The following is a 14,957-nucleotide window of genomic DNA, read 5'->3' on the forward strand; positions in this document are numbered from 1 at the left end:
GGAAGGCAAGGACCCCTTGGCCACACATGCGCTACATGCCTCGTGCTGTCCTGCAGGAGGTGTGGCTGATGGCTCCACCTGGTCTTCCCATCAGCTCTGCAAGTGAATGAAGCTTGGTCTGAGCTTTGCCCACGGACTCGTACATCTTCCTGCTCTTCACCGAGGATTTAAAATTGAAGCACAGAGTCTAGGGGGTCGAATGAAAGGCATGGGGGACTCGGTGAACTGAGAACTGAACAAACAATACACAAGTACGTCAAATGAGATCCGCACAAACGTTTCTGGGCTCTTGAGCTGAACACGTATCAGGATGATGTGATATGATCATTAAAAACCTTACCTGGAGACCCCTCTTTTCATTACTATTTCTTGTTATTTTAAGGATGAATCTTGGGAATAACAGGTGTCATCTGTTTTGAAGAATTACGTAATTATAGTAAATACCACACGTGTGCATGTGCACACACAGACACACACACATAAACACTTAATGGGAACTCTGAGAGTTTTGTCTAGTGCCAATATATTTTCCTTCCACAGACTTTAAGATATATGGCAGTTTCTTCCCACTTGTTTTCCTTGTGTCTTATAGAGAACAAAACTGAACAGCAGCTTGGGGCTAACATCATCTCTCGTTCCAGAAAAAGCCACTGTCTTTTATTAGAAAACATTCCCTTCCAACAGCTACGGTGTCCACCCCTCAAGTTCTCCTCAAGGAGCCACTTCAAAAATCTGAAGAACTGGCAGCTATGATGACATATTTTCCCTTCCTATGAGCCTTTCTGGACACAAAGACAATGCACTGGCTGTAGGACTTGTCCAGATTCACACCTTTAATTGCCATTTATAAAAACAATGCAGCTTTCCAAAATTTTTCTTGCAGAAATCTTATTAAAATCTGACATTGCTTGATTATTTAATTTTAAAAATAGAAAAAAGATTAGTAATTTTCCATGATAACATCTTACACAAAAGATAAGGAAAAGGAACCCAACTAGCTAGTAGAAGAATCTGAACAAAAACCTAGCTCTACTGATTAGCAATTCTGTTCCTTTTCCAAACTATTGCACTGATACTCAGAAATTCCAAAAACCAGATTCACTGGAAGCCAGGTAAGTGCTATGGCCATAGCCAAAGTATATTTCTAGGACGTTCTAATCAAATAGATATTCCAACCGAGGGATAATTCATTTTCGAATAATGCTAACGAGCCCTAAAGGATGGCAATCAACTCACATACCTTCACAATATGCCAGAAGCACATATCTAGGTTATCTGGAGGCTTGCATGGGCGTAAAATCAACATTCAAACAACTAAAGCCAAACGAAGCCTTCTCATAAGGGATCATGCCCCCAAAATGCATCAGACACACACATTGTAAGAAGTAACCTTAAGCTCAGGAATTGGGGAGTCGTTTCTACAGAAAGCCATGATATGGACGCGACGGGAGAAGCTGGGGTTGTGGGAAGGAGGAGCATGAAGATGAAGGTGCAGAGACCTCAGAGATGTCTGTTCCTCACACATCACGGGGATGCTAATTTGCACTTCGTGTCCTGGAGGAAGACGGAGTTGGGCACTCATGGAAATACCGCCTGAATTAAGAGCCGAGATGGGTGAGCACTGATGTATTAGGATGGCCTGACTCGGCAGTTATGGGGATGACAAATGAGACGCCTCCATCCTCTCAAGCACCAAAGAGCAAGCTCCCAACCAAGTTAGTTCCGGGATTTGGTTTAAAATAAAATTTTTAAAAATGCTCGAAAGAGGAATTATTCAATAGATACAATCTCAGTTCTCAGCTGTTTGTCTGGTGACTGTCATGTGCACATGTATTTGGTCAGTAGTAGCAGGAGAACCTGCAGGCTCATGGGGTGGGTGCCGTCACTTGGCCACCTCTCTCCTTCTGCATAGATTTTTCTCCTCTAATGTTAAGTACCTCAAATGTTTACCGTCGTAAGAATAAAAAAAATTGTGAGTGTTTTGCTGTTCCCAGATGATACATTTTTTTATCAAACAAACCCACACATGAGAGGGACCATCCTGTGATTGATTAGTGTGACTGTTTTCCCTTCCGAACTCACGGTCCAGAGGTATAAGATAAAGATGGGGTCAGTCCAGTGAAATGTGCTGAACCTCCATCAGATTCCAGTGTCAATTCATTTGCTAACTAACTTCCCTCCAGCGTGAAGAACAAGAACTGTCCATCATCACCGTCATTATCCCCAACCACAGTGACAGAAGCGAACATCTGTGGATCACCGATGGCAACGATAGCCCCAGTTCTGCGAGTTCCACTCATCAGAAGGCGGTCCTTGTACAAGTACTACAACGCTGCAAGTTAGACATCTGAACCGACTGTGCAGAAGAGTTGATGGGGAAAGACTTAATGGTAGGAACTTGAGCACAGCTGCACTCGTGGGAAAGGAAAGGACAGATACTCTGTTGAAAGAAGACGGATGGGATTCTCTGGGAGTGTGTGGTTAGGGCTTGAACCTCCCTACTAGTACTCCCCCAACACACACACTACTATGGGATAAAATCTGCAAAACCTCAAGCATGGTTTCCCCAAAGGACAGCCTAAGGTTAAAGGTAGTGGCTGAATCCCAAAGTATGACTGCGACTTGACTGGACCCAAGGGGTCCAGTATGTTTGAAATCCAGTCCGGCCCATAGTAATGGTCATCCATTAGCACCTGTGCCATGAAAAACAACTGCACACGCTATTCAGGATGCTTTCTTTACTCTTGCCAAGCTCGTTTCCTGAGAAGAGAAGCCTAGAAATCACCCCTATGAGCGCCTATCAAAGCCATGTCCTCCTGGATTGAGCTCTGAGTCTGGTTGAAGGCCCTGTCTCATGGGCACCCTTTAGAGACTGAAATTCAGCAGATCAGGGCTTATGTGTTGCACTAAACAGAAGAGGAGAAGAAACCCCTCCGGAGGCAGGGCAGGGAGTTCTCCTACCTGCTGAGCCAGCAGTCACGGCAAAACTGGTTCTACCAGAAACGTGCTAGTGAATGACCAGAGCTCCAAAGAGCCTCAAGACAAGAAGGGCTATGGAACTGGCACAGGTGAAAGGTGAGAGGAAGTCTTCCTCATCAATGTCACAGTTGGTCAGGACAGACCAGTCCTTCCTGCGGGGATGCTGATGGGTGAACTAAGCCATGCTTAGTAAACCTGAATGAGAAAGCTCTGAATCACACGGAGACTACCTGCCGCTCTGTGCTCTTGTCCTGACAAAATCCGGGAAGACTCTGTCTGCAGATGCCCTGGTACATTTTATTCAGAGGGGTTCTGGGCTCAAGTTTAGAAGTATGGAAATTCCCTGTGTTTTTCCCACTCTATTCCCTCTATTCCCGTAAACCAAGATCTGCATGGAATTCCTCTGGTCCGTGTCTATAGAAGTTCCAGTCACAGGAAAGCTAGTAAATCTCACCCACTTTTATTCAAAGGTGACCCAGAGCCCCTTGCCTTCAGCAGTTCTGAGACATAAGGAAGGAATGACCAGTGCAGCCCGGATCTGCGAGGCGCGGTCCGACTACTCCAGTTCCCGCTGCCAGGAAGAAGCCGGAGAGTCTGGCACCTGGTGGTGTGGGCGGAAGGGCGGAAGGGCACAAAGAAACACGAAGGGGATGGGGGGAGGGAGAGGGATGGATTGGGAGTTTGGGCTTGGTAGGTGCAAAGTATTACATACAGAATGGATAAACAACAAGGTCCTACTGTAGAGCACAGGGAACTATATTCAGTATCCTGTGATAAACCATCATGGAAAAGAATTAAACAAAGAATGTATAAAATAAAAAGAAACATGAAGTCAACAAGATTTTCTCAATGCTGCCAGAAGCAGCTGAAAATGAAACCACTCCTTGCCAAACACTTCCTACTCCTCTCAGGTGGAACTGGCCCCCACGGACACAAGCACGGTAATCCCTGGGTGATTCGGCTCTGACCTCATTTCTGCCTCTCGGTGAATCTTCAGCTACTTATTTAATTCCCAGAATCAATCAGAACAGGTTAGAATTATTTGAAAACTATTCTGCATTAAACTGTACCTTTTCTCCTAATTTGTAGTTAGAGGCAAGGTTTGGGGGGTCAGGCTTGGATGGAAGAGAGTCCCCCAAACAAACACTGGTGGATGGGACTGGGGATTCATCAATACTCACCCACAGGGACTTTTTGGGCTATGGCTGCACTCTAATGCCTTCCAGAAATAATCACACGTGAAAGCCATCCCCTAACTGGACTTGCCATCTGCCCAGGTTATGAGGGGAGGTGTGTGGCCACAGCAGGGCCTCCTGAAGGCAGTGGAGGTGCGGTCACCACGAGGCCCGCCTCCCGTGCTTCTGATGGAGGAGAAGGGTGGTTCCCCGAAGCCCTGCCTGTCGTCAGAGCCCACTCCACAGGGGGCCCCACTCCACCCACGAGGGGTCCACAGAGCTGTAGCCTGAATCCAGAGCCCGACCCCCCACCACGTCCCTCACACCTGAGCCAGGCAGGCTCTGCTCCCCTCCCCGCCACTTGAGAATGAGGTACCACACCAGGTAAAGAGGGACATGGAACACTTTTTAATGTCAAGTCAGAGACAACCCCTCCCTCCCCCAGCCCCTAATCCCACCTGCCCTCATCACATCACGACCCCTCCCCGAGGCTCCTCTGGTTCCCAGACTTCGGGGGAGGAAGAAAAGGTTACCTAAAATCTGTGTTTTCTTCTCTTTCATACACACGCACACAAAGGTGGGAAATTAAATAAAATAAACCAAGAGGATTCGATTCTCCAGTGGTCACAAAGGCATCAGAGATTCCCATAACGGGCTAAAGCGAGTGGTTACTGGCTGCTGAGTTGGTCCGGCTGCTTGCTGTCTGTCCGTGCCCGAGGCATGACGGAGAAGCCCCCCGCGTTAGCCCTCGCCTCCGAGAGCGAGAGCGGCCCCTGGAAAAGATGCTGCGCCTTGTGTTAGTGTTTTGTTTCTCTTTTCACTCTTTAGAAATGTCTCTGACATGTGAATAACCCAAGAAAATAAAAAGGCAGGAGCTGATTACACAATTACCAGTAAACTCTATCATCTTTTAGAAGAGCAACACACAGCTAACGCCATATACAGCATGCAGTAATGTCTGAGAAAGGACCCTGCTGAGAAAGAAAATGGCTAGAACCCTAACAAAACAAAAAAATATGTATATATATACTGTATAATATATGTCATCAAAAGAAGCATCGCCAGCAAACTCAAGATATGGTGCAGGTCACCCTTCCGTTTCTAAACAGCATGTAGAAGTGTAGTATTGTCTGCAATAAATGCCAGAATAAGAATAAATCTGTAGCGCTGGTGGAGATGGTGGCTAAATTGTATGTGTGGATTTTTATTTTTTTTGGTGGATTTGCCAAATCCTCAGCAGGTGGCTAATGCTTGGTGTGTTGTCCACCCGCTGTAAACCTGGGTAACAAGTATACTATCCATGCTTAACGTTTAACAAACATACTTCTCTTCACCCCTTTCACTTGTGTACTTTTTTAGTTTTGTCTTGTTTTTGCACTAAGTTTTAGACTCATATCAGAAAATATAATTAATAAAATTAATAATGAATCAGAATCCCTTATGATCCATGATGTCCATGTAGTAAAATGAAAACAACAAAAAAAAGTTTAACAATATCTTTTGTGACTGTTGATTGTGGGATGATTGTAGCTGACAGGCTGTCTTGTTTAGTTTTCCTTTTTATTTATCTTTTTGTTGCTGCGTTTCATCACACACACAATAGGGACACAGTTCAGGAATGGGCCTGCAAGCCTCCCTCTGAGTTCTTCTCTACTGACTGATTGAATCGGGGGTGGCCGACTCCAGAACTTTCCTTGGGGGTGGGGGCACTGTGGTGGGCAGAGCGGCTGAGCCCTTGCCCGACTGGTAACGGAGGTCACGCCATGCAGCTTGCGGGTGGGTCCAAAGCCGCGTGCATTCTTCCCGTTTGGAAAAAGAAAGAAAACTCAGCTGTACCTACGTGTCTGCGAGGCGATTTCCAATGTCCTTGTTCAACCTGTTTTCCCAAAGTCTCCTCTGTCCCCCTCCCTGGAATTGGTGTCCCCTTAGGCTCTGAATTTCGTGGGATTGGATCTGCTTTAGGACGGAGATGCTCGCGTTGCTCCTGGTCGCCGCGGCTGATGTGTTGGTGGTGGCGGTGACGGCAGCTTCTCCCCGGCGGGGAAAGTGGCACTCACATCAGAATTTGAGAAGTAGGTGCAAAACCAGAAGAGGCAGCAGCCAAACGCAGCCAGCCCTCCTCGACGCTCCATTGCTCACTTCGCTGATGGCGCCCGGGCCTGCAGGCAGAACACACCTGTCGTGAGCCTGGCCCTTCCCACCGGGAGCGGCCAGCATCCCAGCTCCATACCCAGAGGCTGCGTCAGCCTCGATCCCATGGGCACAGCTACGTGACGGGGCGCCCACCCGGGCAGGAGGGGCCTCAGGTTACAGCGTGCAGGCGCCTGCTACTCCTCTGCTGTCAGAACACGCTGAGGCCGTGGCTCAGGGGCAAGTTCAAGAAAACAGTGGCTGATTAATCAACACCTTACACAGAGCTGCGATACAGCGAGAGCCCTGCCCTTTCCGCATCAGCGTCCAATCCCTCTGGGCACTGCCTGCCTTAAACATTCACGTGACCCTCCTGTCATGCAGGACGGGGCTCGCTGGACACACCAACTGTCCCCTGCGGCTGCTGCACTGGCCTCGGTGCCCCTTCTGTCCATCACTCGGTCCCAGGGCAGCGCACTTGGCCTCTCCCCCATCTGGATCAGGTAACAGCAGACCTCGCTGAAGTATCACATGCTTGAAAGGTCCAAACCAGCTCGCCTGAGGTGGAGGGGGGATGAAGCAAAGGGACAGGTGGCCTTTGGCCGTGTACACAGGAGGAAGGGAAGATTTCCATGGACACCGGGATGCAGAACGTGCCATGGTGTGTGTCTGGGGGGGGACGGATGGTATATCCTAAGAGGCACACACCAGCCTGACCTGCACACAGGTACTCTTTGAGATGGAGCCACAGTCGGGAGGCAAGAAAACTATGAGGTCATACAATTCCCCAGCGGCTTCCCTGTCATTTGAAGCATAAGCTTTGTGGCTCCCTCAGCCCCGTGGCCATGAACGGCCGTGATAAATGGAGCTACGATTCAGGAACGGTACACACACGTTTGCATGCCCGGATGAATTAGGCACCTAATGAAGCAGGGCATCTTCTCAGACTGGACTTGCTCTGGAAGGCTCTTGCATTGAATTTAATGGAGGCATTTAAAGCTGGTGTCCCCCCGCTAAGTCCATGTCCTCACTGGGTTGAAGGGTCAAAGCCAGAACCTGCTTGCCTGACTTGGATGCTGGACATGGAGACACTTCTGGCTAATGCAGATCAGCATCAAATCAGGCTTCTTGATTCCATATGGAATCATTCCAAGTCCTAGAAGTCCTGGCCTGGAAGCACTGCCCCTGTGATTTATTCCTTAGACCTTTGGGACAAATCCCTGATCCTGGGCCAGTGGCTAAACAGTTAGGAGTTTGAAATGCACCAGGTCATCCAATCTCTGTGTCTCTGGTGCCTGGTTCAAACTGCAGGGGAGCAAAATTGTCACCCCAAAATGTCTCTTTGGCATGCAGATTATTTCCAGCTGAAAGCAATCAAGGCCCAAAAGACTTAGGAAGAAACTCTGCCCTTCCCCCTAACTACCTAAAGAATGTAGAAAGAAGACCTGTACCAGGAAGGGAGCTGTTACCATAGGTAACGACAGTGTGAACTGGGTGTGGAGACAGGGACGAACCTGCAAAATCTGTTAGTTATTGTTCCTCTCTGTGTCCATCTCCCTGCCTGGCCCAGAATTCACTGTCTACCAAACATCCGCCTTTCCTTCTCCATGTGAATTGCCTCCCCTCCCTCTGAAGTCCTAAGCCCCTATCCCCAACATCTTCTTTTTTTTTTTTTTTTAATATTTATTTATTTATTTGGTTGCACCAGGTCTTAGTTGCAGCATGCGAACTCCTAGTTGCAGCATGCATGTGGGATCTATACCCCGACCAGGGATCGAACCCAGGCCCCCTGCATTGGGAGCGTGGAGTTTTAACCACTGCACCACCAGGGAAGTCCCCCAACATCCTCTCTTGTCTTTAGCTGAAGGTGGTATTTAAGGTGAAGGTTTGGGACATTTTGGTGAGTTAATCACTTTTCCTAGGCCTCTTCCATGTGTACATATTAGTAAATGTTTGCTTTATTTTCTCCTGTTACTCTGTCTTATGTCGATTTAATTCTTAGACCGGCAAGAAGAGCCTAGAAGGGTAGAGGAGATTTTCTTCCTCCCCAACAGCAGTGCTCCCAAGGCCCGAACTTCTTGGCAGTGCAAGTTCTCCTGAGGAGAAGGACAGCAGACGCCTCTTCTGCTGCCCGCCAGGGAGGTGAACGTCTGGGCAACACACAGCTGAACGCTCTCCTTCTGCCGGTCCACTGGGATACCCGTGACAAAGGAGCATCCTTACGAAGCTCCGCTCAGATTGGCTTATCGTCGACCATTCAATTGGTTGCATCTTCTGAAATCTAACTACTATGTTTCTATATAAACCACCACCAGAAACTCTAGCCTTTATATTCAGTCACTGCTATCTATACAGCAGTCTTTGGAATCTCCGGAGAGAAGCCGGCCCCAGGGCTTCTAGAGCCAGGAGTTATCTGTTCCTCTCCTGTGAGAAAGCCCTTCCTCTCTGGACCGCTCCAGGATCCTTCCAGGAGACCCCGGCCTCTGCCCGAGGCCAACTCTGAGACAGGGAGGTTGTTCCGAGTCCCTGGGAGCAGCTGGGTTCCAAGTCTGACGGGAGGGTTGGTGGCCGCACCCCTCCCCAGGCGCCCACTGCTGCGCGATGCCAAACGCATCCTGCACGCCCGGCTCATGGCGCCTGGATAGACACGCGTCTGTTCACACAGGGCTCCTCTGTCACCTCTTTTCTCTCCTGAACACTGGCTCACACAGCTTTGAAACCCGCTCCCCACTCCCCCCCAGCACAGCCCTGCCGTCCCCGCTCCTGGTAAGAGAAGGGGGACGTCGCCAGTCCCCGCATGGAGATGCTCTCTGCCTCTGCCGCCTTCCACCCCTCTGGGCTGCCCGGCCAGCGGACGTCTCCAGGGAGGAGGATGAAGGAGGCACGTGCCAGGCAGACAGCCCAGCAGGGGCCTGGCTTGATTACCAGCTCAGAAAAGTCAGGAACCTTGTCTGCCGGCCACGGAGTCCGCAACGCCCCGCAGGTGGCGGCTGGGAGCTGGCAAAAGCGCCCGGGGAACCTGGCAACGGCCTTGCGCGGCAGGGGCTCTGGGTCGCGGGTACGTCTCCGGCTCCTCCCGCGCCCTGGGACGCACGCAGGGGGCCTGTGCGGAGGGGGCCTGGCTCCCTGTCAGAGAACTCCTCCCAGAGAAGAAAGGAAAAGGCCGCTGGGTGTGCCGGGGCCCCTCCCTGTGTGATGTTCCGCGGCCACCCCCCTGGCCAAGGTGGGTCCGCGGGGCTGTCACTCCCCTGGACACTACTTCCAGCCTGGCCTCGCCCCCCCCACAGTGCCCTCCCGTTGCCCCGCCCAGCCGCCCTCCTGGACACAGCTGCCTGCAGGAGGAAACAGGGGTGGTCCCCGGAGAAACCCGGAGGCGGGGTCTGCTCACATCCTCTCAGAGGACGTGCACCTGCTCTCCGCCACGGGCGCCCGGACCCCCCGGGTTGACTCCTTGTGCCAACTCCAGGCTGATGTGTCTGTGACTCCAAGCTGATCAGACCACTGATGGATTGGATTCCTTCAGCCTTTACAAAACCTCCCAGCTGCTCCGTAGGACACGCACTGCATTTCCTAGTCCGCCCGCCATCTGCCTACTTAGCCTCGCGCCCCGCCCCCCCCAGCAGGCGTGCACCACACATACGTGTGCGCACACGAGCGTGTACCTTCCAGCCTATTTTATTTAATTCCCATCCTTGCACCTTCTGCCTGAAATGCTCTTCACCCGACTCACTCCCACTCCTTGTTCCAGGTCCTATTCTGGCCCCAGTCACCTCTTCCAGGCAGCCTTCCTTGACTTACTCTGGTTTGCTACCACAGCACCATACACATCCCACTATTAACATATGCACCATCGGGGCTTCCCTGGTGGTGCAGTGGTTGAGAATCTGCCTGCTAATGCAGGGGACACGGGTTCGAGCCCTGGTCTGGGAAGATCCCACATGCCGCGGAGCAACTAGGCCCGTGAGCCACAACTACTGAGCCTGCGCGTCTGGAGCCTGTGCTCCGCAACAAGAGAGGCCGCGATAGTGAGAGGCTCGTGCACCGCGATGAAGAGTGGCCCCCACTTGCCACAACTAGAGAAAGCCCTCACACAGAAACGAAGACCCAAGAGAGCCAAAAATAAATAAATAAATAAATTTAAAAAAAAGAAAGTAACAAAATATGCACCATCCTGTCCTACAATTATCTTTATGTGTCTCACATGCATTTCTTCCCCTATGCTGTGAGCTCCATAAGGGCAGGGTCTGTGCCTAGCTGGGCCCCCAACAGGTATTTAATAAACCTTTGTTGAAAGAAGGAAGGAACCAGAACATTGTGACCTGTGCTACATGTCCATACTTACTGTCTCTGTGTTTTTCTTTTTCTTAAGATTCTACTTGGAAATAAACCCACAAACCAAGCCAAGAACAAAGCAAAACATTCTCTCCTACCTTGCCTTTGGCTTTACCTCCATTTTCTCGTCTGAACACCCTTCCCCCCTATTTTGAACGATTTCCAATAAAAGTCACTGAAAATTCTTGTGGTTGAGGGAAGATATTCACAGAAATAAAGCCATATTGGTTAAAATTCCAGGTGGAGGGCCTGCAACTGGAAAGGGGTTCCGACCCCGTAAAGCCCCTCACGTAGGAGATGAAGGTTATTATCTCCTGCCCTCACGTGTGGAAACTCAACCTCGGAGACCTTAAGTGACTTCCCCAAGGTCCCTTGACTTCTGTCTCCAAATACAATTCCTCGACTTCTGTCTTCAAATAGAATTATCTTTCCACTAACTCGGAGCTGTCGCTTTGTGGAACTTGCATATCTCCAGTGAGGAAGAGAGCAGAGAGTGAGGCCACAGGACCTGCCCCGCTGGGCACGGGTCAAGGTGGGGAGCACACAGGCCCTCCCACACTGAGCGGCACAGGAAGATCGCCATGAGAGGAGGACCTGCCGTCCAGGCAGCTATGGATCCCAAGCTCCTGGAGCAAGGCCCTCTCAGAGCCCTGGCTGGCCACAGCCACAGCCCAGCCCATCTGCCCGGTGACTCGGCCACATGGACAAGGTCTCTGCCCTTCATCCAGCCATGCTTCCACTCTGCGTGGAATGCCTTTATTGCCTCAATCTCATTATAGAGCTCTGGAGGCCTACAGAGACTAATCACCAGGACCATTAGGGTCCCGGAGAACTGTGATGAGTGTCAATTATCCATCGGAAACATCTGGACGGAATGAAAGCCTCAAATAAGATGCATTTTATTTGTAGCCAAGTGACTCACCCAAGAACCTCCCCCTTCCTTCCCCTTTCCCCTCCCTCCTGCCACTTCCCTTCCAGCTCCAAGTTAGAGAGAGAGAAAGAGAGAATGGGGTAAGCAGAGGCCAGCATGCAAGGCCAAGGTCTAAGAAGATCATTGCATTAGAGCATCCATGTGCAAAGGAAAGAGGCGGGCCTGGTACAGAGGGGCCCAGACATAGAGCTATTTTGGGCACTGACAGGTCCTCATTAGTGCTGGCAGCAAAGACAAGTTAGACTTCTGCAGGGGAGGCACCCGGGGAGAATCAGATGTCCTTGGGTACAGTTAATCTGAATCGACACAGGGCCGGCCCAAGGTCAGGCGGTTCCCACCGGGCTGCCTCCTGGGGTTAGTGCAGAAGAAAAGGCATCTTGCAAGAAGGCAAAGAGTCTTGTGCACCTCAGCCCACCAAGGCAGCAGCTGCCTGGAAGGTAAGCATACCAACCTTTCCCAGGGGTCAGAGCTGTGGTTTTGACTTCTAAAAGAAATGAAAAACAAGCCACCGTTAAGGCAGAGAGGAGCCAGAGACACTCACTTTACCCTCGGATGGTTTTGGGGAAGGAGGCTGAACTTCTGGCCCAGCCCCCAGACGTGCACCCCTCTGGTTTGCTGGGAAGTCAGTTGCCAAAGGTTGAGTGGGGGGCCGGGGAAGGATGTAAGTGATGGTCACACTGGAACCCTGACCCAAAGAGAGCCGGCAGCCCTACCGTGTCTTAGCAGGGGATGCCAGCACCGTGAAGCCAGAGGTCCCAAGCCAGTAAACACTTTTTGGAGAATAACCTTCTTTCTTTGGCCACCAGACTATCCTCTAATTAGATGAAGTCTGCAGGCTTTAGTATAAAACTGGCTGATACAAATAGGCCCTCCTACAGCAATCTGAATGCAGGTAGCCAAGCTCTGTTTGAGATGTAAAGTTAACTGGCATTTATCAGTGCATCTTAGAAATACTGGGGAGCGAGGTTCCACGTACAAGGGGAGCCCAGACCTTTGATAGCTGACCTCTCTTGATGACTCAGACTACAGGAAGCTGGCCCAGAGGGCTTCCTCTCTCTGGAGCAACCTAAGGCAATAAGACCTGCATCCCTGCTGCTGGGACCCACCTGTGCAAATGCTGGGCACCAGCCCCTCTCTGCTGGCTGACCCAGGAAACACCCTCATTCACCAATTCAAGCTCTCAGGCCAATCCACAGAGCCCGTTCTGCTGACCAGCCAGCAGTGGGATGACCTCTCATCTTTCACCTCCCTCTTTAGCTGGGGGCCTCTGCACATGTTCACCCTGGATACAGAGGGTGGGAAATCCTTCCGCAGTGTATATGGGTATCAAATCACCATGGTGCACACTTTAAATATCTTATAATTTTACTCATCAATTATACCTGAAATAAAGGAAAATAAAGCTGAAAAAAAGAAAATGACATTAAAGTCTTTTGCATCGAAGTGATACAATTCTCCGTGCAAAGGTCCTCGCATGTAGAAGGAAAGACAACCCAGAAATAACTTAGCCTAAACTCGACTAAAACATCTGACCAAAATCAGGTATGTCCCTGTGCATTCAAGCTCTCAGTCTACTCTTTAAAGGCATCTGAGATACGAGGCAAATCTTGATCCAAGTGGACATTAGCAACCCTGAGAAGCCACTCCGTGGGCGGATCTAAAATCAAAGATCAAAGGGGTGACTCAGAGAAGATATGATGTACAGTCAGGGTGGTAGAGAAAAGCCAGGAGCGCTGGTCCACGCTGTCTGCTGTGCGTTTAGCAAGGACAGTCCCTTGGAGAGATTACTGGGCCCTCAACCCCAGCCTAGGAGCTAACCAGGGGCTGTTTTCCTGAATTGTCTCATTCGGGCCCCACTGTCTCAAGCCTCCCTGTACCAGGACGGAGGTGACTGGAAGGAAGGAAGACAGTCTGCAGAGAGATGCCTGGAGGCATAAAGGCATCACGGCCTTCCACCCCCAAACCACAAGCGGTGCAAAGTAGGGCACGTGTGAGGGAGGGCAGCCCACAGAGTGATGGGGGCCTGGCTTAGACTCTGCCAGAGGGAGGAGGCAGGGAGGGGTTCTACCTGGTGGTCTGGCTTGTTGGAACTATCGGGAAGAGGAATACAGTGAAAGCACATGCTCCTGCAGTGCTCTGGAGCCAGAAGTGATCTTCTATGAGGGCAAAGATCTGAAAACAGCTTCAGCTTAGCTGTTCCATCCAGATCCTTTCCCGGTGAATCTCCAAGGTCATCATGCCTTGGTGTCCACATGGGTAAAGGGCTATTTGACACTCATTCTGGACTTTCCTAGAACTTGACCTTGGGCTTATTCCAGGTGGCAATGTTTCAACCCCTCTGCCACTCATGTATCTCACCACAGTGAGGAAGGAAATGTAACCAAGGCATTCTTTATAGTTACTGGAGACCTCCTGCTGAGCTCCAGCCCACTCCCTGTGATTTGGTTCTAAGAAGAGATGTAGAAACTGTTTCTACATCATGTTTATCATCATGAGGTGCTATCATCACCACTGGGCCCAGCTTCTGGGAGCGTGAGCCTCTTCGAACCTCCAAGCGTGTACGAGCCCTGAGCTCAAGGCTTTGCGTTAACCCTTGGCTATCGACAAAGACAACAATCCCTCAAATCTAAGCATGTATTTTTCTCACCAAGAGCTAGCCTGAAATGTATGATCTTTTTGTTGATGTATCAAGGTGAAGCCAGGTAGAGTGGGAGAAAAAGAAAGAAAAATGAAAGAAAAATAACATAGAAACAACAAAAAAAGAACTGCTCCCTTTAAGCCTCCAAGTTAATATCTCTGGTCAAGCCATGAAGTGATCTTTCTGCCACCAAGCCCAGCTGAATCCAAGTACCTAGGTGGGCACAGGGCTGCTGTCTGATTCTAGTGGGTGGGGCGGGACTGGTTTCACACCAGGATGGTTATACAGGACAAATAAACCTAGAAACAGCGCGAAGGGATCTTTTTTGGTACCTTCTGTATTTAGACACACGTGCCATAGAACTGCTCACTGCTGGGTGGCTGTCCTTAATTAACCATCTTTCATACTCTGTAGGGAAAACAGATCATCTCTGCCACTGCAATTGTTTCCTTCTGATGCACAGAGTTGACTGACTTCCGCCTTCTTTAATAAGATGATTTGATGGTCACTGCAAGGTTCGCAGGCATTAATCAGCCAACCTTTCCCAGCCCACTGATACCATCAAATCTGACTCCTTGCCCAGGAGATAAAAGACAAAGGACCAGAGGATGGGAAATGAACAGCCACTGAGCCCCTGAGTTTGCAGTGCGCCCCTGGCACATTTGCCCGTGAGGTAGGGAGTGAGGGATGGCGGTGTATCCCTGAGTCCTTAGTTATCACGGCAAGAGTCCCGCACCACCAGATATTAATATGAGAGGGGGGCATGCAATCT

General features: G+C 50.2%; 1 protein-coding gene across 8 annotated transcripts in view; it reads right to left on the minus strand.

Moving 5' to 3' along the window:
* Positions 1-807: 807 nt before the first annotated feature.
* NTM (neurotrimin) overlaps positions 808-14,957 on the minus strand; it is a 941,546-nt gene continuing 927,396 nt past the window's right edge. For 6 of the 8 annotated variants that reach the window (XM_082476239.1, XM_082476241.1, XM_082476238.1 and 3 more), the window contains 2 exons: positions 11,999-12,031; positions 808-6,313 (listed from right to left, as the gene is read on the minus strand). In XM_082476239.1, the coding sequence (XP_082332365.1) occupies positions 6,213-6,313; positions 11,999-12,031 (134 nt within the window). In that variant the 3' untranslated portion in view covers positions 808-6,212. The remainder of the gene's footprint in view (positions 6,314-11,998; positions 12,032-14,957) is intronic. The other 2 variants (XM_082476240.1, XM_082476243.1) reach the window with 1 other exon arrangement.

This window comes from Balaenoptera physalus (assembly GCF_965194825.1).
Source record: "Balaenoptera physalus genome assembly, chromosome: 10".
Classification (NCBI taxonomy): domain Eukaryota; kingdom Metazoa; phylum Chordata; class Mammalia; order Artiodactyla; family Balaenopteridae; genus Balaenoptera; species Balaenoptera physalus.